The sequence below is a fragment of the Vespula vulgaris genome, chromosome 9 (assembly GCF_905475345.1).
Source record: "Vespula vulgaris chromosome 9, iyVesVulg1.1, whole genome shotgun sequence".
In the NCBI taxonomy this organism is placed as follows: Eukaryota; Metazoa; Arthropoda; class Insecta; order Hymenoptera; family Vespidae; genus Vespula; species Vespula vulgaris.
In genome coordinates this window covers 5187613-5212294 of record NC_066594.1, presented here as the reverse complement: position 1 = coordinate 5212294, position 24682 = coordinate 5187613, and the positions used below count along the sequence as shown (strand labels likewise).

The 24682-nt window shown below is 40.8% G+C and overlaps 1 protein-coding gene and 1 long non-coding RNA gene across 6 annotated transcripts in view; one reads left to right on the top strand and one right to left on the bottom strand.

Moving 5' to 3' along the window:
* LOC127066381 (uncharacterized) overlaps window positions 1-24682 on the top strand; it is a 576444-nt gene that overhangs the window by 274175 nt on the left and 277587 nt on the right. Inside the window, exon 3 of one of the 5 annotated variants that reach the window (XR_007782370.1) lies at window positions 1306-5015. The exons of the other annotated variants lie outside the window; for them this stretch is intronic. This is a non-coding gene — a long non-coding RNA (uncharacterized LOC127066381). Of the gene's footprint in view, window positions 1-1305; window positions 5016-24682 lie in introns of those variants that run through there. 5 annotated transcript variants of the gene reach the window in all.
* Window positions 7219-8994, bottom strand: LOC127066380 (SAGA-associated factor 29). Its single transcript, XM_051000036.1, has 2 exons — window positions 8858-8994; window positions 7219-8387 (listed from the first exon to the last, which is right to left on the bottom strand). The coding sequence occupies exon 2, from the start codon at window positions 8247-8249 to the stop codon at window positions 7368-7370; it is 882 nt and encodes a 293-aa protein (XP_050855993.1). The 5' UTR covers window positions 8250-8387; window positions 8858-8994; the 3' UTR covers window positions 7219-7367.

Sequence of the window (24682 nt, the reverse complement as noted above, 5' to 3'; positions counted from 1 at the left end):
GATTCCTCCTCGACTCGTGCCAGAATGACAAATAGTTTCGCGTATGTATATGTATGTATGTATATATAAAGCTCCTCCTCCTCCTCTGCAAAGGTCGCTTGACACGAACCTTTCTCGTTAAATCGAGATTTATTTTCGATCGCTGTTAACTCTAGACTACCTGCAAAATCGTTTCGCTTAGAATATATACATAGAATGTCATTAAACTTTATCCTTTTAATAAAGCATGGTTTAAAGTGAGATATCTAAATCGCAAAGAGAATTGTGCAGTATCATTCTCGTTGGCAGAATACTGATAAGTAATTCCGAACACGATCTTTCAACAATCTTTCTAATTTATCGTACTTTCATTAATTAAACTGCCTTGATATAGGAAACAACGACTTTGTTGGAATATATCGACAGATTCAAGTCGCGGTTCGTTGGACCGAAAGGAGCTTCCCGCTTTGTTCACGGTAGGAAAATCTTGAATCCTAAGGCGATCAGGCGTCGGACGTATTTCGAGGATTATCTCGATTGTAGGGAATCTCGAAGGTAGGCGAGTGCGATGCAGCGTGCACCGTCGAGCATGTACGCCCCCTGCCCACAGAATTTCCCGGATAATTTGGCCGTAGCAAACCACCAGCCTGTGATTTGCGAACTCCCGATGGATAAAGACGACTTCGCACAGACAAGACGCTAAGGAAGGCGAGATAGGATTGCAAAGCAGAGAAAGAGAGATAGGAATAGAGATAGATAGAGAGAGGGAGAAAGAGAGAGGGAGAGGAAGAAAGAGAGAGAGAGAGAGAATGTGAGACTCGACAATTTGCTATTGAGTTTGCCAGTGACTTCCTGGCAGCCTGAAGCGCCGGCTCCTAGATGAAGCGGAACAGAAACTACGCGGGTTAATCTATGTGAGAACCTAAGCAGCTGCCTCTACTGGAAGGAAGCCTATCCTTCTGTTATTTCCTTTTCCAGACACGAAGAGAAACAACCGGCTTTTTCCGCTATTTCTTAACCTTAGCTCGATTAAGGTTTACATAGATGCCGGTTCTTCCTTGCATTATTTTCGCGATTAATCTACTTTAGAATTGGTCGTTTTGTTACGCGGTACTCTAATCGCGCTTGAATTTTTCAAAGCATCGCTTTTGCATCGAAATTCGATTCTCGATCAATATCAAGCTTACATACGATAGTATTTATCAGAAAAATGTATGGAGTTTTTGTACGAGTAATTACACTACATTATTTATTATAACACAAATCAAAATATAATGTACCAAAAGATACAAACTTCTATTAATTTATTCATTCCTTTTGTTTCAGGTAAGTACACGGACTGCAGACGTTCTAACATGCACTCTGGACTTCTTTCGTAAGTAATAAGCTCGAAATCGAAGTAACAATCATATCGTACGGACCAATATAAACCCTTGAGAACGAAAAAGACGCGATAGTCGCACTGAAAGAAAGTGGCACGATTCGTGCCAAATTGGATGGCCGGAATGACGAATCGTCGCAGTGCTTGTACGCGAAATTCAATTAGGCCGAAGGTTCATCGGTTAGCCCGTGGTTACCTTCGAACGAGCCCCGAGAGAGTACTTTCCTCTCGCTTCCCTTCTCTCTCTCTCCGGATCGAGTCCCTCTGAAGCGGCGAGTTACACTTTGATTGATAATTTACTATCGATATCGTGTTCCCGATCGATTTTCTAACTTTTAAATCGAAAACGAGAGATCGTTATCGACTTTCTTTCTTTTACCCTTTTTTCTTTTTTTTTCTGTTCATCTCTAAAAAATAAAAATGCTCACATAAAATTTGTTTAATGTACATATTTCTACATAAAGATATATTCGTTTGAATTCATTTATTATTAGAAATGCATTTTAATTCTTTCACATCGACTCGGTTAACTTTCTCCATTATTCACGTGCTCGAGGGAAATGGTTTTTAGAAATTTTCCGGTAAGCGACGATATCGCGGTTTGGGACAAAAGTTTTCGACGAAGTGAGCCAACGACCGATACGAATCCTGAACATCGCCGTCAGAACCATTGGAACTCAAGTTTGGATATAATAACGGAATATTATTAACCTCGAGTTATAAAGTCGACGGAGAGAACGAAGAAGAGACATATAGGATACGACTAACAACTACTATTCGCTTTTCTCAGCTGATGTTACATCAACTATGAGACTAGAAACACTCGTTTAGTTTGATAGGATAACGCGCGGATCACAAAGTTGCCCTTCAGTTCTGATTTTCGAGATGACATGCATAACGATGCACAGTGTGTTTTGCTTTAGATATGACCAGATTGAATTTATGATGTGTTCGAACTTGGTCAAGATATTGTTGTATGAAGAGAACATATAACTGATGAAACTATCAAAAGGAATATGCGAATATACGTGGAGGAAATATCAGACGCGTTATAATGCACGTTCTGAATCATATATTAAAAATTGTATATTTTAAAAGGTCTCTGAAATAGGCTTTTTTTCGTAGTAATTAATTTTTCATGTGTTATAGGTACGTTGTATGAAAGCTCGGAAATACAAAGAAAATAGAATTTCATCTCTATCAATTTAGCTTAGACGTAAATTCAGATGGAATCACAAGTTGGTATCACGCGAGAGAACACGTAGGGATATATATGTATTCCTGTAGAAAGCATTTACACGAACTTAAGCTTACTAACGAATACAAACGTGCGACGAGTACCGACAGATGACAAAGTCAGGATCTCGGAGTAAGCATATAGGATTAGTCCGGTTTACAAAGCCCAAAGCTAATTATTATAATTCCCAGAACGATGATAATCCATTAAAAACTAATATCATTGGTACTAAATGAAAATTAATCATCCCTTTTGACATAGACATTTCTCGAAATATTAAATGGGTCAACTTGTCGATATTTTATAAGCATCGCTAATCAAACTGTGCCCTTTGCTATACGTGTATCGTAACAAACGGGCAAGAACCTGCGATCGGCAAAGTAAAATTTATCACGTAGATACTCTAAACGACTAGCCAGGATTTAGGTAGTACATTGTTTATGGACGTTCTAAAGTACTCGCCGGCAATAGGTTCGGTACAATCGATCGATCCTTCTCTCGAGCACGCCTCGTTGAAACTGTCCCGTCAATTATACTTCCAACGAGGAACGAGAACAAGAGAAGATCGGATCATCTACGTGGATGAAAATTAAAATTCTTTTAAGGATCACCAAGACGTCGTAAAACTAAACGACACTGCTATACCGTTTGCACGCACGCTGAGTGCACACATGTACACACGCGGAGATCGCATTTTCTGTGTTCGAGACGATAATGACCACGATAACCGATTATAGTCTGAATTATGATGGAAGTTTTAAAGCGCCCCGCCTTCATTGGCAAATGCAATTAATTAACGAGGAGCCGCCCGCCTATGAATTATTCGTCCGTTTCTCCCTAGCCGTCGGGCGAGCACGAGAGTCGGGCGTCGTCGCAACGGCCACGTCGAGAACGTGATTCCAACATTGGAATCGTGGATCGTGCTCTCTCGCCGACTGCGAGAGACAAATTTCCCGTTGAAATATGTAAGCGAGAACGCCGTTCCATCCTTTAATGCCGGACTCCCGACAAAAAACCTAACAAATCGCCGCCGTCGCAAAGAGAGCTTCAGGATGTCCGAAGAGAGAACGCGTTTTAGCACGTTTAGTAGTAATTTTAAATTCGTTAGGAACGTCAAGAATATTGCAATCTTCTTTCTTCGAACGTTTTCTTCTTTGTTCCGAATCCTTTTACACAGAGAACTAGCTAACGTGATCGTTCGAAAGTAAAACTTTTGAAATCACAAGTAGGTACTAATAGTTATATTGAATACAAGTAATTTCCTTAATTCTATATCTTTTGAACGAAAGTAATTACGTTATAGGATTCATCCGTGAAATCTCAATTTCTATATCTTAACAATCTCATTTCCTAGCTCGATAAGTCGGTCCATTTAAAAGGTTCGCGTTTCCTTTACGGAATGGCACTTAAGCAATCGCGGAAAGTTACTTTCGCAAGGCGAGAGTTTCATAGCCGAAGGGCCGCCGTTAGACGATTTTAGTGAAAGGTACTCGAAGTCGAGCGAGACGTTCCAAGTGCATCTCGATGTGGTACTTGGCCGATACTACTGGTCGCTGTTCGAGAAAGACAGCACGAGGAATATAACGGCAGTACCAAACGCTATCGCTTGGTCTAAAGTGTCGCTCGTGTATAAAAGGAAGAAAAGAACGTGCCGGTGCTTACCGGCATGCCCGATAGAGCCAGCAAGCCGAACATTGTGGTATCGAAGAAGAAATTGCTCTAGCGAAAGCCAATAGGTTTAGATCGAATCAGCTTTCGAAACGCCTTTGCGCCGAAGCTTTACTTCTTTCTTCGCTCGTGCCCGCGGCTAAAACGAGGCTAAACCCGGATCCGTACCGTCCTCGAAAAGGCACTACCTTCGATGAATCTACGATCTTCTCCTCTCTCTCTTTCCTCTCTCTTTCTTTATTTCTTTCTTCTAGAGTAAAAGCTATTAACCGTAGGATCCTTCTTTTTTTAACGTCTTTGGGAAGGAAAATGCTGCTAGTGACGTCCAATGAAATCGTGCTAGAACGGATATCATAGGTACGAAAAAGGATGATAGCGGATTCAATCGAGCGAGATTAAATGGAAACGAAAACGTCGCATCCTTCAGAACGAGAAGGAGAAAGAGAGAGAGAAGAAGAGAGAAGGGCCACTTTATCGATGGGTCTACTCTCTCGTACCATAGTGACCATAAACGAGCCCTCAGATTTTTCTCGTCCGTTCAAAGGCAGAGAAGCTATTAATACTAAGTCTTTCTTTCCAAAAACATAGTCGGATTCATTACTACGTCACTTAAAATTCACGACAGTTTTTTTACTAACTGGAGTTGAATTAAACGTTGGCAACTCGTTAAGCAGAATTATCGATCCATTTCTCTCTCTCTCTCTCTCTCTCTCTCTCTCTCTCTCTCTCTCTCTCTCTCCCTCTCTCTTTCCGGGCGTATTAATTAAAACATAAAGAATAAAAATTTGAAAGTCATTGAACGAATAGTCTTTGTCATAAAACATTAGAATACTAGGCAGGTAAAACGATTAGAAAATAGTTGAAATAAAGAAATCGTGTAACGATGTAAGGACTTTTTGACGAAAAAAGAAAGAAGCAGGTTACAAAAATGACAAAGGACTTGTCGTGGTCAGGAGAGGTCCAGTGAGTCTTGGAAAATAGTGTGCGACGAAGAGAGCAAATGATGGATATCGACCATGATGGCTATGGCCTCGCTACGATCGATCTCGGGCGAAATAAAATATGCTCGAGAGTGTGCACGACCACTTGGCCGTAATTACGAGCTCCGAAGAAAAATACAGTGCGCCATTATTGGAAGGGATTGAGTGGACCCACCTACCTACGATCGGGTTATACAGGCGAAAGAGAAAGACGAGAGTAAAAGATAGAAGATGGGAAGACTGAAACGAGGAAAGAGAGAAAGAAAGAGAGAAAGAAGAAGAGAAAGAAAGAGAGAGAGAGCAAGTAGGCAGGGCGAACCAAACGAAGAGGCATTACTCAGATAACTGAGACGTGGAACGAATGAACGAAGAGAACTGGTGGGAGCGAGGAGAGAGAAGAGAAAAGACGAAGTAAAGGTTCCTACAATCGGAGATCGGAGGGTGAAAAGGACGGCTCGCGTGCCCGGGCGCAAGTTCGCCTTAGCTTCCGGTAGCTTGCATGCTTCGTCTCCACTTGTATCCGAGCAACTCACACATTCGAGTACAACGTATTCCGTGTACAATATGTATCTACACATACATATCATACTCTGTGAAAGGAATTCGCATTGTCACGTTGAACTTCGCGAGAGGAAGGTCGTCCAACGTCGAAAAGAAACTCGCCCCTCGACTCGCCAAAGCTAATCGCCGCTTCAATTAATTCCATGACTGCGAATGGCTTCTGTCGACGTGGCAGTACTAGCTATCTTAAAATGGAAAGATATTCCTTCGCTCGAAAACAGCAGAGTTTTACTTTTCAAGACCTTATCCGACGGATATAGATAGCAGATCGAAAAGGATTTCGCTCGCGGATCGTCTCTACTTTTTTAAACCAGTCGATGTATCTCGCGATATTCTACAAGGACGGGGATTACAACTTTTTTCTTTTCTTTTTATATCATAACATTTCCTTCCCCTGGCAAAAGGTACCTTTCGATGTCGTGACGATCTTAATTTCGATAGTTCCTCACCGATATAGTTACTCCACGAGTTTATACGATGTAACGAGTTGTCACGATGTTCGTGCACCGATTAACCAGGAAAAAGATTTTTCAAAAAATTCTTCAAATAACACGAACCGATAGAGAATATATTCGTAGATATAAAGAATGGAACAACTTAACGTTAATATTGATCGCACAAACACTAGAAAACTAATAGCATATTGCAAGCTAATTAAATATATATATATATATATATAGATATTATATATGTTCAACGAGATTTTTGTAGATAGTAAGCAAGGGCATGATTAAATTAAATAATAAAAGGGAATTGGCCGGATCCATTGAACCATCGATTGTGGTAGCATCGGCTTTGAGTCGCTTTGATGTCCTACGGTGATCACTGATTTTATAATTAATTATTGCATGGAATCCCCTTTTATGCTCCCTCTCTTCCCTTGCATATGCTTCGGACGATCTATTCTCCGATTGAAGTTTTATTTTTGTCCTTTTCCCATCTTTGCGAATACTTTTCCAATGCAGGAAGAAATTACGTCGCCAACCGATCACGGAATGCCGATACTGCGAAAGGTCAAAACAGTTCACATCGAGGTCCTCCCGCGTACGTACACTAATGCCGACATTATCCTTGTATAACCTACGTCGATTACAGCCGACTAAAAGCATCACGGAAATAGTACCCTAACGGTATATACGCGTCTTTCCTATCCGTACGACCTCGCTTAGTCCCTCGAGAAGTTCCAACGACGTGTAATTTACTATCCTCAAGTATGTGCGCCCTATGCATTTTAACGTCTCAGAAATATATCCATAATTATCCATAATTATCGATAGTTTACTTAAACGTTGAGTAAAATCGATTCCCCGTTAAATACTGATAGGAGTGTTATGGGAAAAAGGTCGGAAATTGGAGAGTATGTTTTTTTCGATCGTTATCGTTCAAAAATTCATAGAAAAGGATAGCAAGTGTTCGTTGATGGGAAAGGGTGGTATCGACGACCACGGTGAACGCGTTCCTTTTATTTTTCACAAATGTCTTATAAAATAAATCTTATCAAACGCTTAAAATCTACGATGTAAATACATAAAGATATAGTAGTATACTTATTAATACTGACTCAACATTGGCTCTTGTTCTTTTTACTTTCCTTGATAGATATAACATAACGTTGTGCCACATTTAACGGAGGCGAGTAACCATCGGCATAAGTGGCGTCCTCGAAGAGTACCTCGTATTCTTCCGTAGCTGTGGTAGGTAATTGATTGACGACGGCCTTATAAAAGCACGTTGTCTGAGGGTAGAGAGCCATCACGATGGATCCTTTCGGGAACAAAGCGTGAGGATCGGTCTCCGGATTAGCTCTCATCAGTGGAAGAGGTACGACTCGTCTACGTGAAAGAGTATGACGATCCTTTTGTTCTTCGTCGATATCATCGACCTCGTACTTGTTTGTCGTGGGATTGAACTGGACGACTTCCGCAAGGATCCAGTTCTCTTCTTCCTCAGATCCTTTTACCAGAGCAGCCACCATGTCTCCCATTTTTGCGATATAGGTGGGCTCAGCTGGAACAGCACCGCACAATGGAGGTGCTTTTGCTCCTGGTGCTTTACCAACGTAAAGAGGAAGCGTCTGTGCTGTACTTAACAGCATCTTCATTAATGCGCCACGCCTGATCGTTTCTTTGTTACCGGCATTTCTCGCCTGTATACGTCTCTCATTTCTTATCGCACGAATTTCATTGATCTTCCCAAGAGCTTTCCGCAAAATCTCTTCTTCTTGTTGAGCGTCCGTAACTGCTGCGCTATAGAGATTCTTTAGTTTTTGTTGATAGTACGGTGAAACCTTATCTTCAGGCGTAACCTTTTCGTGCGTTTTCACGATATTATTCAGATTGTGTTCCGTTCGATTTCTCTGTGCCTCGATATCGTGAACCAGCTGATATACATTCCGAAGACGTTCCTGGATCTGAGTAGCCGCTGCATCAGCTGTAAATGGCATTTTCTTGATTTCAGCAGTTCTGGAGTAAGATAGAGTACGAGTAGAACGATCTGCAGTGGCTTTTTTAGTTTTTTAATTATTATCGATTATCTTTCAGATGCTAACATAGTGATTCTCCGATAAATCACGACTGCTTTTCTGTAAGAACAAAATAAACTCGTCAATAATATTCAAATACATACATACATTAAATAATAATTCGCGGTGGTTAGTGCCAATTAGCTTCTAAATCTTTCGATCTCGTCTATTGGTAATGGCACTTATATAAAAAGAAAAAAAAAATTCTCCGCCAAGAGGATTTGAACTCACGACCTTATATTTCGTAAGTATGCACTTCGTTGCGACACTAGAAAGTTCATTTTCGATTCATAACACTAAACGTCAACATAACCTCTTCGATACGATTTTAACTACTCTAATCTATTATCAAGAGATCCTTAATCGCACTATCAAACTCGTTACAAAATTAAATTTCGCTTTACGAAACGTCACATAACCTCACAAACGCGTCACCTCTTGACGTATCGCAAAGAACGGATCGATATTCGTATTTTTGACGATGATTCTTTTGGCGAGTGACACTATAGACAAAGACGCGAAAAACATACCTTATTATCGAGAATGAAACTCGTTAATCGGTTTGATAAACACAAAGAACACAAAAATCGTCTCTCTAACACGAAGCAGCAAGCAGTACTAAAGCGTAGCTCGCGTATACACCCGACGTGCGTGTGCTTCTGCGCCATACTGCTCGTGTCTCTCCCACTACCGACGCGTCGTAGAACCTTCTATCAAGGTAGTGCTGCCCCCTCCTGGTATTAGACCGAATTAACGAACCGTAAAAAGTTTTGTCCACGCGCTCGTGGCATATTTTCTTTTCCATTTCGCGGCTCATTTTCAATGCTGGTTTTTGATTTTCTATATTTATTGAGTATAATTTTATGAAAATTATAATATTTAGTCAATTGAAAGTTATTAACATTCGATAAAATCTTTTAGAGAGAAATGATAATAAAATGAAAAACCCTGTTCTAACAGATATTATCAAACGAGAAATGGCTGCGATAGATTGCAAGACTTCATTTTGATCAAGATTCAAAAGACTTGATTGAGAATGCTGAACTGATCATATATAAGCAGCTTATAAGCGATCTCCGATTTATGAACTTTAAATACATTTTAAATAATAAAAAACGCGGTATTTTTAAGTCGTTCGATAAAACAAATTTGATCATTTTCCTACAGTATACGGTATCTGCAATTAGCGATACATTTATTGGGTACGATATTAAGTAATAAAAACAAATTTGATTGATTACGAAGTAAAATTGATTTTGAACAAGATTTAATGAATTGAAAGAAAACTTTTTACGTTCCCGAAGAAACGATATTTTCAAAAAAAAAGTTTCTATTAAAAGATATTACGAAAGAGATAGAAGATTATGGAGCTTAGCAACCGCAAAACCTGGATAATATCTATGTAGATAATGTATGCATATATATATGAATATATACACAATACTCTTGCGATATTTCAAAAGACGAAACAAGAGGTCTAACGAGGCGTAAGAAGATCTCCAACCTCGGGGTAATTCTATGTACAATACCATTCTCTACGCGTGCCTGGTTGCTCTCGCTTTTACTCCGTTATTCTCTCGATACCGCAAGTAATGTTCAAGAATGTCAGCCCGCGAGGCGAAACCATTTTCGAATTAGCGGTTGCTAAGTTCGAGGTAGACGACGAGTGTTCGAAAGGATTCGTTCTTGAGTACGTACTCGATCATATCCTACCGACTAAAAGCTCTCGTCTACTCGTTGAAATCAAGGATGAAAAATATTTAAATATAAGTTTAATTTCATTCGTTGATAATAAGATTGGAGATAAGAAAAAAGTATAAAACATTAAATGAGATTCGTTGTCTCGCTATTTGACAATTATATATTCATAAATATCGTTATAAGGAACATAAGAATGTTCAGTAAAAAAATTAAATTTGTAAGAAAAAGAAGGGAAGAGAAATGTAATTCAACTTCCGAGTTTTGTCTCTCCGAGTGCCTTCCGGTATTCGAGGTTGATTCGATTTTCTAATATTGACATTTTACGATGCACGACTTAACGACCTGTTGCAGTCGTTAAACCGAGTACGATGCTGGATACATTGTAGATATACGCACAGACGATATTTCAAAGGAAAGTCCTGCATAAGGCGCAGAATGGAAATGTCAGACGCAGGTACATTTACTGCCGGCGAAGCGACGAGCATCGAATAACAGGCACGATTGATAAGAAAGAGGGATGGAAAAATCGAAGGATGGAACGAGTGAAGCAGGAAGAATACGAAAGTGAGAGGAAAAGAAAAATGCCAAAATAAAGAGATCGATACGTCACGAGTCTCGTATTTTTATGTCTATCGCCGTTCTATCGATTTTCGTTTATCAGCAAGATAACCGAAATTGAGAAAAAGAAAAGAACGAAAAAACTAAAAGAGTCAAACACTTTCCTTACTCGATTCTTTTTTTACATAGAAATATATTAAACAAATTACTGTTCACCGACCGTACTGTAATTTATCTTTGGTCGCTCGATAAATCAAAAAGTATTTCTCGGAAGAACGGAAAGGTAAATTAGAAGCTTGAAGTTGAAAGTAATATAGGTAGATACATATAACTTTTCGAGAACAGGATAAGATATCCTCCAGAGTTTATCGTTTCTTCTAGAAAATCTCCTCGAGAATGATATCGCTAAGGAAAAAGAAAACGAAGAGAGAAACAGACAGAGAGGAAGAGAGAAAGAGAGAGGAAGAAACGAGATAGCCTGCGTGATGTTTGATTTACGGTAAAGTATGGCCGAAGGTGACGACACGAGGCATACATTTATCGGCTTTCTCCCTTGGAAGAAGGCCACCCTGAGATTTTTGGTTCGCTACGTAATGTAAAAGCGATATGCATTAGCACGATTGGACTGTGAGCTTCCTAGTTCACGGCTCATCGTCTTTTTCACTTTCATTTTTTATAACCCTCCCGAACTTTACTGCCATATGCTGGTTAGGACGATGGTGCTAACGGAATTGGTGGGGATGCGAGCTCATTCCAAAAAAAGGGGAGAAAATAACACGCATTGTGTTACGCAGCGAGCGAAGGTTCTCGTTTCAACGAAAGAAATTAATCGAATCGCAGTATGTTTCCCACGACGCTATTATTTCAACAAACACCAGTGCAGCTGAACTATCGGCAGGAAAAAGGAAAATCGATTGTGCGAACTGACCGTTCCATTCACTCTTCCGCAAGAAATAATATTTTTCGTGTCATTTGGAATATTATTAGAGTTCATGCTTTTCTTTTCCTCTTTCTCTTGTCTCTTCCTCTCTCTTTTTTTTCTTTCTACTCATTTCATTTTATTCGATGGCCAAATAAATTTTTTTCCAATTCGCCGATCACACGTTTGCCTTTCTAGTCTATATATAAGTATTAATGTCGACATTTTCGTTTTCTCTTCACGCTACTCAGTAAAAAGTTTAACTTTCTATGAAAACGATCGCGTGTATCGAGCAAGTTACCTGTAAATCGAAAGTTTTTCTTTAGTCGCGTGTCGCTCAAATTAAACGTCCTAATAAACAAAATAAACAACAAACTAGTAACGAGACGATGAAGGGTTTTTGAGGAAACACGAGTGTGCAATTACAAGAGAGAGAAAGAGAGAGAGAGAGAGAGAGAGAGAAAAGAGAAAGAGAGAGAAAGCATTATCGAGCTAAGGTAAAAAGAGAAACGACTTGTTTCATGTTAACGTTGGTTACATTATTAAGGAGTATGGCCGATGGATCGATATTAAATTCAGCGGAGATTGACAAGGCAGTAAAAAGGGTGGAAGACGAAAAGAGGAAAAGAGTAGATACGAAAGAAAGTTTCGAGGTCGGCGACAGGAGAAGAGGGTCGAAAAGAGGGGTCGAAACGTTCTGGCTGACAGGTTCAGCCAGCGACAGGACGGGGAATGTATTAATAATAAATGCAAACGCCTAACATCAATTTCTGTCTGGTTGCTTTCACTTCGGTTCGTAGTTTTCCTGTTCGTTGCAGTCGCTTGGAAGCCGCGGAAAGAGAAAGAGAGAAAGCTTCACCCCATCCCCTTTATTTAGTCGATCGTTTGCTTACTTAAACTAAACTCGGCAAGCTTGTCAGAGTGTCGAGCCTGCCAGAAGCCAGAGAAAGAGCTCGAGACATCGAACGAACTACAAATTGATATCACTCCCGTTTCTATCTCCCTGCTTCTCCCTTTCTCGTTCTCATCTTTTCTTGCATTTGAGTTGCAACGGTGTGTAGACTTTTAGCCTGTAGGAAACCAAGCGAAGTAAAACTTTGCTTCGGCTGACAATCAGGCTCGTCGCGTCGTTCGCCTAATTTTAATAATTGCCGTAATCTCGTTAAACGCTTTTAGAAACAAAATACTTCCTTTGGCCTTGATGGCACGCCCTCGTAATCCTTTATGCGTATCTCTGTGATTTGCTTTTGTAAATGGTTTAAGAAAACACAAACTCGATCGTGATTTTACAAATTAAAAAAAAATTATTCATCTATCGGATGAAGAAAGGAAGAAGGGAAAAACTTTATCGCAAAAGAATGAGAGTGAATGTAACTCTATATATGTATATGTATATATACGTCTAACGTGAAAGGAAACGAGAGAAAGATTTACCTCGATAAAATTAGCTGTCTAGAAAAGAACAATGAAAGGAAGAGGTAAACTGAAAAAGACGAGTGCCATCACATTGCTACGATTAAGGCGGCTTCATCGCTAGCAAATTCATTTCCTTCGGCCATATTTTTCGAGCAAAGTGCTTAACTACATCGATCTGAACTAACTTTTTTCTCCTTTTTCATACTCCGTGATAAAGAACGAGATTGCTGCCGGAAACAGATTTCTTATCCGTCAAGGGAATAAAAGTGCGAGAGGAAAAGAGAGAGAGAGAGAGAGGGAGAGAGAAAGAAAAAAAATATGAGAGAGAGGGTTGGTGAAGGAGACGAGGCGTAGCGCGTGTTCCATCGATTAAACAAGACGAAGAGGTTCCGATCTCTTGGAAAAACTTTCTAATACGTGGGGACTCTCTCTCTCCGATGCGATCTCATCTCCTTATTCCTGAAAGATCACCAAGCTCCACTTAGCAAAAGGATTTATATGACCGAAGTTGAAATCGAATCCCAAATGGATAGAAGTTTGAATTTGAGAGTGAGCAAGTATAAATGGTGACACGGTCGTTCGATCAATAGACAAGATGTTACACGAAAGAGGATTGCTATAAGACTTTCGTTATAATACGAATTAGTAGCTCCTCGAAATGAAGAATAAATTGAAATTTATCGATTAACGTAAAGTAACTTTTGAAATAATTATTAGCGAAACGAACGAGAAGCGAAAACGAAGCGAGTGAAACGCGAGTATATGCAAGACGAGGACATTCGCTTTTCTATAACGAGTCACGACACGGTAATAAGAAAACCAAAAGTTCCTGTGTGTAGCCCGAGAGCATGTTAATTACCGACAATTACAAACCCAATAAATACGGTATTTACGACTCCCGCACCTTAAATTTCAAGGTTTGAAACACCTTGCTTCGGCACGCATACACTCGAACTTCATACTTTTAATCGTATGCATCGGAGGCCATTAAAATCGTGCAGAAGGATCTTTCTTTAGTAAATCGACACACAATTATATTTTTTCATTGACGAAATGTTCTTTTATAAGGAATTGTTTGTTAAAGTTACTTGTAATAAATTGTCACATGATCAAATAATTGAGAAAAATAGACAAACATCTACTCTTTAAAATAATTTTATGTGAAGTCTCTGTGACTCTTAGTTTTTAAAATATTCGAATGTAAATAAGTTGATCCAATTTGCTCGTTTTTAAGCAAGTATATTAACACAGTGACCTACATAAATTTATGGAATTTACTACACGACGAGTCAGTCGTAAACACTTTTTCTGTTTACTACAGCTCGCTCGTTTTTTTAGATTTATGAATCGCGAATTTCAAAGAGACATATCGTCGCAGCAAAAAGCCCTAGAGACATGAAATAAAATTATTTTATGGAGAAAAATATCCTCATTTATAGAGAAAACATTTTTAGCCGAGTTTTTAAATATCATCAATATAATAGAAAAAATTTCGTAGTATTTCATAAACACGCGTATTATATAAAAATATATAAGTATTTATGTATTACATATTTCATGAGTTTTGTAAGTCAATTTTAGTCCTTATTATTGTTATATAATGATCCATGATGTAATAATTAATTCGAAAAATAATTCAGTATTTTGTAACTTAATAATCAACATTGATTACGTGCAATCCTCAATGCAATGACTCAATGAATAAATGATAATAAAATTTCCATAGTTTTGGATATCTTGATTTTTTGAAAAAATAATCGTAAGCGTGGATTAAAAAGGAAATAAATCGTAGTAAGGGGTGGCGTGTTCTCGAAGCCTCCGAAAGAGGAGTTTCACGCTGTGTACCTGGACATGGATCGCGTGCGTCCCATAGAAGCTCGTGTGCTTTTACGCCTGTTTTATGTTATGTAAATGCGCGACCCTTTAATGCGCTCAATGCTCGCCTACCGCGGCACCGCGAGATATCGTGTAATAATGCTCGCACTTTTCTTCTCGAGCACCGGGGGTCTGATTTTCCTGATGATTTATGAGCACGGTATCGTGGTCGACGGGACTGAGAGTCAAGGGAACGCCGAGGGGTCCAAGAGGGGGCCCACCGTTTCGATCGTATCCTTCGATATATTCGCAGCACACCTTTTAAACCTGAACGAGAAAGAGAAAGAAAGAGAAAGAAAGAGAGAGAGAGAGAGCACAGTTGGCGCACGACACTACTTTAAAAGCGGGTTAGCCGAGGTGCCGAACGATCGTCGTTCAGATACGCTACGATTTGCACTTGATCGATCTCCCTTTAAAAGAAAAATAAACGTAAATCACATTCTCTTTTCTGATGTCTATGCTTTATTATGTGTCCAACCTATCCGATTGGACGCGATGGGAAAATATAAACGCGATATTCGACATAAATCGTCACATGGACGATTTCTTTTTTATACAAATTAGACATAACGTGATTAAGCTGAAAGATTTCTTTGTCACATTAACCTTCTCCGATATGTCAGTCAGTATCGATCGAGTTTGGTAGGATTACGAGGTGTCGATAGAGTGGTTAAAATCGATCGCACGGATTTCGCATTTCGAGACGATGTGACTGATTTCCGGGCCAGGATATAACTGGTTATGTATATGAAACATTCCGTAGTGTGGGTAACACATGTCAAGTATTAACAGGTTGTACCATTAAACGATTCGGCCTGAGTAGCCGTTTGCGAGGGTCACGCGCGACGCTTTATCTGCGAATTTGAATCCCTACATTGTATAATAAAAAAGAAAAAGAGTCATGAGACGGCATTCAATTATAATTGAGTGCTTGTCAAGGAGACGGTAATGTTGACTTGTCTTTTCCTTCCTGGATAGCATCGACGCGAAAGATCGTCTTGTAAGACATGAAAAGGCAAAAACTTTTTCTTTTCTCTTCTAAAGAAGAGCAAATGAAAGAAGAGGAAGATGACAAAGAAGACGAAGAAGAAGAAGAAGAAGGAGGAGGAGGAGCAATGGTAGAGAAGTCCGTTGCATCCCGTGAAAGTTTCGAATTCGTTCAAGCAAGTTCGCGTCTCAAGAGAGGATATAATTAATCTTGTTGTCATATATAAAACGTCGGTAGACGCTCGTTCCTTAAGAGTAATTATCTCTGTGGACGCTATACGTCGTTAGGCGACTCGTAAAGATCCCAGATAAATATATTAAACGGTGAGAAGATACAGTGTTGCACGCGGTGTATTAAGGTTGATTGTGGGTACGATCATCGGTTGGATAAATTTCGAGGAAAGGGAAGAAGAGATTTCCTTGCTTCGTCCAGCTTCGTCTTTGCCGGTCGTTTTCTGCTACTTTGTGGTGCACCGAACTTTGTTGATTGAATTTCATTTCATTTCGAAACGAGGAAAAAGATAGAAGGGTGGAACGAAAAGGAGAGAGAGATGGCTGGGGACAGGGAAGTGTTCTCTTCGTTCGCTCGTTCGTTCGAGCGTTTCCTCCCGAAACATTCTGTAGAAGAGCAATATTGTGAGATGCGATATAAGAGAGTGGTGCAACACGCGCGGCTATCTCGAGGTATCTTAAGACTCGAGTACCAAAACGTGTTCCTTCGCGAATAAAGGCCATGGAGCCAACGGCCCAGAGATATGATAAAAATAACGAATGTTATTGCTAACTGCTAACGAGTCAAAGCACCGAGTGTGGGTATCGCGACCACGATAAAAACCTCCTGGCCCACGGAATTCGTTTATTATTCTTCTCCTTCTTTTTCCTTCCGCTCCGTGTATCGTCGTTCTCTGCGCCGCTTTTGCAGGGTCCACTCGTTATCGGAAATTTCCGTTTCGACGACGTTGCTCGTCAATTAAACCTCTTTCCCCTATCCTTCTCTTCTTATTGCCTGCTCGATCATTCCTCTTTCTCTTCCTCCCCTTCTTTTCCCAATGTCGTTTCAGAAAATCCGCATCTAAGAATATTCGGAAAAAATAAAGCTCGTCAGGAGTCTTCTGTCCTTTATTTGCCACCTGCCCTTCTATCGACCTACCTACGTAACTAAGATACACCCTCCTCGGTAATTATTTTATCCAAACGAAAAGGCTATTCAGACGTCGATCATCGGACCGAGAAACGATTCGCGCAGGCAGAAGCGTGGGTGTTTGCACGTTGGTACGCATGGCACGTGTTTGCACGAGGGCGTACAGGTGTTGTTCTTACCTTATTCTTCTCGTCTTCGTACTCGTCCTTACCGCCACCACGTAGTCGTTGCTGTTAGAACCAACTCGCATCATGAATTTGAGAGTAAGAAACGCCGAAGTCACGAGTTTACGAGCCCGACCGCAAAACAAACAATCGTAGAATACCCTCTCTTTTTCGTTCATCCTTACTCTCTTCTTCCAACACAACGCGCTCGTGTCACGTTCTTTGCGACAATTCTATCTATTCGATATGAGACGAATAGATCGAATTTGTTCGATAGGTACGATTCGAAGGAAAACGTACGTCCATCATACGTCTCATGGAAAAATGGATATGAACTGGTGGAGAGAGAAAGAGCAAGGATGAGAGAGAAAGAGAAAGAGAACAAGAAAGAGAATCCTCTTGACTTTTACGAGCAGAGACGTAAAAGAATTTTTAGGAGTCGTTTTTAAAGCTGCAATTTAACGCTCGTAAAGTGTCTTTTCCTTCCGATGGAACGCTGAGAGCCCTTGAACCATGTTGAATATCCTAAAATGCCTTAATACTAGGGATTTCGTAGTTCCTAAAACGAGAAAACTTTCGGAATATACGTAAAGCAAAGAATCGTACTAGGGGATGCTGAATGAAGAGTGTCGATAAAAATTTTTAGATCAAACCTGACGCTTTAATGACATCGATCCGTGCAACTTTCGATGGGGTCTTTTATTTTGATTCGCGCTCTCGACTTGTTCGCTTTCAATGTCGTCTCGTTGGCGATTTAATTACGAATCATCGAAAGATGAATCTGTCAAAGTGAAAAGATATCGACGTTAAATTACCTATCCATTGGATAAAACGAAAGAGAAGGCAAATAAAAAACGTGAAGAAGTTCGTCGAACTAGCGAGCAGGTATTAACGGTGATTAATCGACCAAACGTTACTCCACATTCATGAAGACGTTCGAGACGTAGTAAGTTTATCGAAAATTCAAAATGGAGAAACTACGAGGCCCGATCTGTCAAAGGGAGAAAATCGACCGATAAATAGATATACACGCGCTTTCGAAATTTCTTTTTGAGGTTTCGCTCGGTTAATGATATAAATTCCATATATTAAAATCGTAAATTAAGAGTTCGAGAGTCAGGCAATTAGCGTAAAGTGGGTCGTTGGAAAAGTGAGGCTATTTCGCGCCGCTTTATTCGCGGACCGTCGAAATAAATAATTGATGTACACCTACTGGTGTACGCTAATCTCCTATATCCCCTATTTTATACGTTTTTGAGGAGCGTACGTAGGATTACCGATCGCGGACGATCTTATTGCACGGTCGACATCGTTAAAGTCGCTGACTCGGCGATTTTACGTTCCCTCGAACGTTTCTTCTCTCGCATTTGTCGGCGCGGGAATTACCTCGCGCAGAATTTCTCCCGGGCCAGAACAAAGTTTTCTCGCGCGGTTTATCGTGCATACACTTTAGAAGCTTTTGCGCCCGCTACACGCCATGTTACTTTTCACGACATATTCGAAGAGACCGAAGAAGCCGATAATCGAAGCACGTGCACAAGTTTATCCTCGTAAATTGTGTCCGACATTAAACTCGTTACGATCCATACGATCACGATACGAGACGTCATATGCATTTTCTTCAACCAAAACTTGGCAATAATAATAATAATCGGAATTTGAAAGTTGGGATTTGCGCTTGCATCGCGGAATATTATAAATAATAATTAAATCATGATTTCTATGGGCTTTAACGATTCCGTTCGTAAGATTTCGAAATATCGGTGAATGCTTCGAGACTCTACTTTATTTTTTTTCATTTCTCTTACGCCCTTCTTTCTTTTCTATTTTATTCATTTTCTTCTTTCTCGGTCGTCGCTCTCGCCTCGTAAGTGCATGGATGTACTAGAAAAAAAAGGGCGCATTTTCTCCAGCGATAGAATACTCCGCTCGTAAAGCGGTCGCACTATCTTCCATGGTTCTTCTTATATGTATGTCGAACTTCTTAACTCATAAAGCTAAAGTGACATTTTACAACGGTGGGAATAAACGTAATGGCGATTCTTTATGGGTTCTTAAGTTAAAAAATAAAAAAATCACAGAAGATCAAGCTTTCGAGATAATCGTTCGTTGTCGGATAAAGCTCGAATTTATGATTTGTCCGAATGACTGGCTCGGCACACGGTATTAAAGTCCTTCAATTATCGCTTTAATAAATTAGCTGGGTATTTAGAATTAGCGAGATAAGATCTCATTAAAGCACAAAGACGACATCAAAGTGGAAGGGTGACTATGCTAAGGGTAATGTGAAAACTTTATCAGTGTGCGAGATACTTGATAAAAGATTAATTTCAGAAGATTCGCGTCTTTTAAACATTCAATTAACTATTCTAACCCTGGTGTATCTTCGAACTTGAAACTTTTAAAGCAGGCACATTAAAATCAATTATTCCTCAATCAAAAATGGAGATGTAATTATATGAGCTTGGAACGAATCTAAAGTCTTGTTCTCGTTTAAAGTTTCTCTCCCTTCTATCCGAGATACTATGAGAAAACAAGAGTAAGTGCATGGCAATGGCTCGAGAGGAAGCGATCCATAGCTTTTTAATGTAGAGTGAGTATGAGATAACGGTGGGCCCGTATGCGGCGTACTCGACTGTGAGAAAGAGAGAGAGAGAGAAAGCAAGGGAATAAGAGAGACGGAGTTAGGCGCGGACGAGTCCACGCGAGGGGGTTTAGAGCGGAAGAAGAGGGAGGAAGACTCAGGGGTAGGGAGAACCGCGAATTCCATGCATTTAAAATGTTTCATTAGAAACCGTCTAATAAATATTGACCCCCTTTTTAACTCGGTTTAAAAGGCCATTCGGCAAAGTGAAGCTTTCAAGGGGTCGAGTTTTGTGAAGAAGGGATAACGGAGCGAGGAAAGGTTAGAGAGAGAAAGAGAGAGAGAAAAAGAGGGAGAGAGAGAAATGAATAGAGCGTAAGAGAAGTGGTGAAAGAAAGAGAACGAGAGAACAAGAAAGCATGAGTGAGTGAAACAGAGACAGAGAGAGAGAGAGGGAGAGGGAGAGAAAGAGAGAGAGAGAGGAGACAACGGACGAATGTACACCACGAAGGCTCTGACGATACCTGTGCATGTAACAAGATCTGATTTATATAGACACCGTCGAAAATTGGTTTCATCCCCGTACCATCTTCTGGGTGGCACTGGGAAACACGCTCGTTTGAGATACCATAAATACTCCCTTCTACGTTCGCTCCGTACGTTTGGAATGTGGGGTGCGGAAATCGATTACCTCCGGCTTATGCATTGTAGTTACAAAGTAACTTCTCTCCTTCTTATGTCATAAAACAGCCACGTACTCGAGTAGCCTCGTTCTAGCGACCAGGTGCACAACCTTCGTGCGATCTTTCGAAAGCTGGGCCAGTAGTTAAGATTGGAAATTGTTCGACATAAATTTAGATCGGAAGTAATTTTGTATCTCTTTGACGGCGACGACGACAACGTGGACGCTAGGTAAAATATATGCATACCATAATGGTGCAGATGCGAAGAGAGAGAGAGAGAGAGAGAGAGAGAGAGAGAGAGAGAGAGAGAGAGTATAAATTTCGCATTGCCGAAATCTTTGGAAATCTCAAATTTCTCCTAAGCGGTTCTCCTTATCTTTCTTATATTCTTTTGTTGATAAATATATCATCCTTACATTATTAAACCGCATGAACATATTCCTCTCTACATTATTAAAGTAGAGATAATCTGACAATAGGGTGACCTCAACTAATCGATAGTTCTCACATAGAAATCAATTAGAATTCAAAGTGAGTTGAACTTTACTATTGAACATCGAGTTGCGAACCTCTATTCTAGACTTGTTTTCATAGTTTCCTCGATTCATTGTCGACGAAATACATACATTTCCTGAGCGGTTTCAAGCAAATATCGCTTTGAGAACGAGCTTCCCGATCGATCCACGGTGTTTGTAAATCGGGAGAAATCGATTTCGGGTCCCTTCTGTGCTTTGCGAGGGATATTAAATGCCATATTCGTTGTAGTTATGACAGATGCATCGCGGGAGACAATATGAAAGTGCTTCATATAACGGTACGCTCGTGCATCGAATATTGTGAGTTAACTAACGTGAATTAAACCACCGACGGACGTTCGTTCGCAATTTAAATACGCAACGATAAGGAAAGTGCTACTTCTGGTAAAATGAAAATTCTACGAAAACGTTTGACATGTTTGTAGACGAGCGTAAAATGCACTCGAGAATTAAGGTTACTAAGGAGAGTCGCCAGCTCAATTGAAGTACATTCGAGTTTGGCGCGTGCCAAATCGTTATCTCACTCGAATTTCCCATTGGACTGGGCAACCGGCAGAACGTGCACCGATCTATGATTAAGTTTCTCATCGCGGAATTTTCGGTGCCGATGAAAAGAGGATGAACCGTTCGTGTATAATTAATACATTTTCTTTTCGACTTTAAATAAATTTGATATAGTTCGACATGATCCTTAGAAATCAACCGAAGAACGTATATCACAATTCGCGAGAATAATCCAGTAGTAAGACGCTTAATAATCATTAGGAACGATCGAAAAGAGAGGGATCGCTCGGTAGTCTTATAAATCAGTTCAAAGATGAAATACGTGGCCATTTTCAGAGGTACACTCATCGTATGTGGCAAAGGCAATAATTCCGAAGGAAAGAATACGATCGAGAAGGAGACGCGTCCGCGGGCTATCGCTCGCACCGGTGGAGGAAGGTCGCGTTGCTGACGGTCGCTCGTAAACGTGAGGGTATTACATTGACCGAAGAAAGAGAGAGAGAGAGAGAGAGAGAGAGAGAGAGAGAGAGAGAGAGAGAGAGAAAGGGAAAAAGTTTAGATGCGCGCACGCTCGTGCGGCCTAAGGGACTCGAAGCAACGGAGGCCATCCTGCGTGGGTCGTACGGCACCTCCGTTTACCATACTTGACCCACCTCCTCTCCTTATTTCCGTTTTTCATCTTCTTTTTATTTTTTTATCTTTCTCCTCTTCTCCTTCTTTTTCTTCCCATATTGCCATCCCTTTTCGCGTCGCCCATAGTAGCCTCCCGCGTACATCTTCTATCCGTCCAAATCGCTCGCTCTCCTTGCGTACACATCTCCCCTCCGGCTTCACTTCCTACTCGATCCCCTCTCTTACACACACGCTACTTACCGTCATAAACTCATACCCGGCCAATATTTCAAGCGGTACTTCGATACGTGCACGTTCTGCCTCTCGCATGTTCAACGAACGAACGTTAGCAAAATGTGCGCGAAATGCGGCCCTTCCAGCAGCTTCAACGAGAGCAACAGTGAAAGAGAGAGAGAGGAAGAGAGAGGAGAGAGAGAGACAAGGGGGTGAACCTTCTCAATTTTATTACCCACCGTCGTACGATCTCGATAATGAAATACTTCGGGGAGTATTTCGGCCCTCGAGTGAACTTCATTCGACTATAATCGAGATAAGGATGGACCGCGCATCTCGAGCAAGCGAGACGGAAACAGGGAAAGAGAGAAAGATAAAGAGTGCATTCCTCGCTCGTCGCTTTCGTGGACGCGTCGATGATTGGCCGAACGTGGGCGTCCCTCGACTTTTGAACGTCGAGAGTTTACTCATTTTTTGTGAACGAACGATTATTATGTATTCCTTAAAAAAATCGTACGAAAGAGGAAAAGGAGAAGAAGTCCGTGGATAAATTTATTAACAATTCCGATTTGAATATCGAATTTATTCAAAAAACGGTACAGACCTTTTCTACTTTTGTTTTGTGGTATCCTCTTTCAGGAATTTCTCCGTATAAATGGTGTTATTTACGCGTCGAACAGCTTTTGTAATATCACTTATTCGGCATATCGCTGGAAATAGAATAATTAATAGGGACTTTATAACGAATCGTACGAAACAGAAGGCTCGAAACGAAAGCGCTCCCATTTACGCCACGAATAAAGTTATTAGTTACAGCCGGTAGATCCAACAGGGCCCCTTTTTTTACTCGGCTGGTGCTCTCGTTGTTTTTCGTGCGGGGTCGTTAAACGCTCGTCGAAACTCGTTAATTATTTCTACGCTTCTCCGGTAGCGACTTGTTAGAATCAGCGAGCGATGCGCCGTGCGGGAAAACTCATTATAGGTTTTCAGTTTTGACAAGTACAGACGTGCTAATGATTAAAAACGCCGCTCTACTAGCATAACCGAGATGCCGTGAGCTAGCTCTCTCGCTCGCGCGAGAGAACGGCTATCGGAACGGATAATAATGGGGCGGATACGGCGTGAAGTTCGTTAACGTCGTTATTACCTCTCCTGCATCGATTTTAACTGGCGCTTTCCGTTACATCGTCCGATCCAACGTTTTATCCCTTGAATTTAGATACACACCGGTCGAGTTTCGACGGAGAGAGGAATGATTTCTCTTGGGACGGTCCAATCAAACTTTGTAATTACGTTTCCACGAGAGTAGGCCTTGTGAATTCCACTTTCGCGTCGTACCACTTGCGTTCGTCGACGACGATCTAGATGAGAACGACAATTATTCTAAAATCGACGCGAAAGTACGAATTTCATGGGCGGAGGAGAGCCTACATCTTTTCATCGCTCCATTTTAATTTATGTTGGCCCGCAAGCAATCGTACCGTTAACGCGCGTTCCTACAAAATATATCGACGGTGTATCAACGACGATGAGGCAAAATGAAAAGCGTTCAACGATTTATGAGGGAACTTTTTTGAGGCCGCTCGTTTTGAATACATACATGCATATCGAATGCGGCGATAACTAGCCCTTTAAAAACACCTCAAACGCGTGATCATGCCAAGTACGGGCTTCATTGAAAATAACCAGGTCACAAATTGGCGGGCTCCCCCTTCCGCCTCTTTATTTCGCAGCCCCGGTGCGCGTATCCAAGGTAGGCTATAGGAAAGCCTCGCGAGCCGGCCAAATTATTGATCGCCGACGGACGGGTTAATTCCTTTAAACGGAACAAATCCTACGGACAAAATATTCTACTTCAGACAAGGCCGACGGCAAAAGTATCGGCTACGGTACAACGAAAGGTCTTTTGCGACCGCGAATCGACCGCTCGACAATAACAGCGCGGGCGTATCCGCGCGTTTTAATCGTATTTCGTTTCTCGAAGAGTGCCTCGTTACACGGTGTAAAGATCTCCTTGTATTTGATGTCATAATTACAATATTTACAAGCCGAAATTCGCTACGTTTAAATCGTTTACGAATGATGAAGAGTCTGAATTCGACAATCACGTCACCGATTTTTGCGAGATTTCTCGGGGTCGACAGTCTTGATTAATCCTTTCTTAAGAATCAACGAGTATGCAAAGCGAGACTCGAACGTTCCGTATGTCAAGTTAGATCGAATCAAAGGGATTTTTACGTAACATACTGTCGCGTGTCGTGGCAACGAGACAGACGGCTGGATACGTACGAATTCTTTTTACCGTTAGAACCGAACGTACCTTGGGTGCCATGCTAGGAAATGATAGGATACTCGTCGACAGAACCTTTACAAGCCACGATGGCTATGCCTTTCTCTCTCTCTCCCTCCCTCTCTCTCTCTCTTCTCTACCGGCTATCTCG

Coding starts and splice junctions, on each gene's coding strand:
- LOC127066380 (XM_051000036.1), bottom strand. CDS start 8,249: ATGCCATTTACAGCTGATGCAGCGGCTACTCAGATCCAGGAACGTCTT.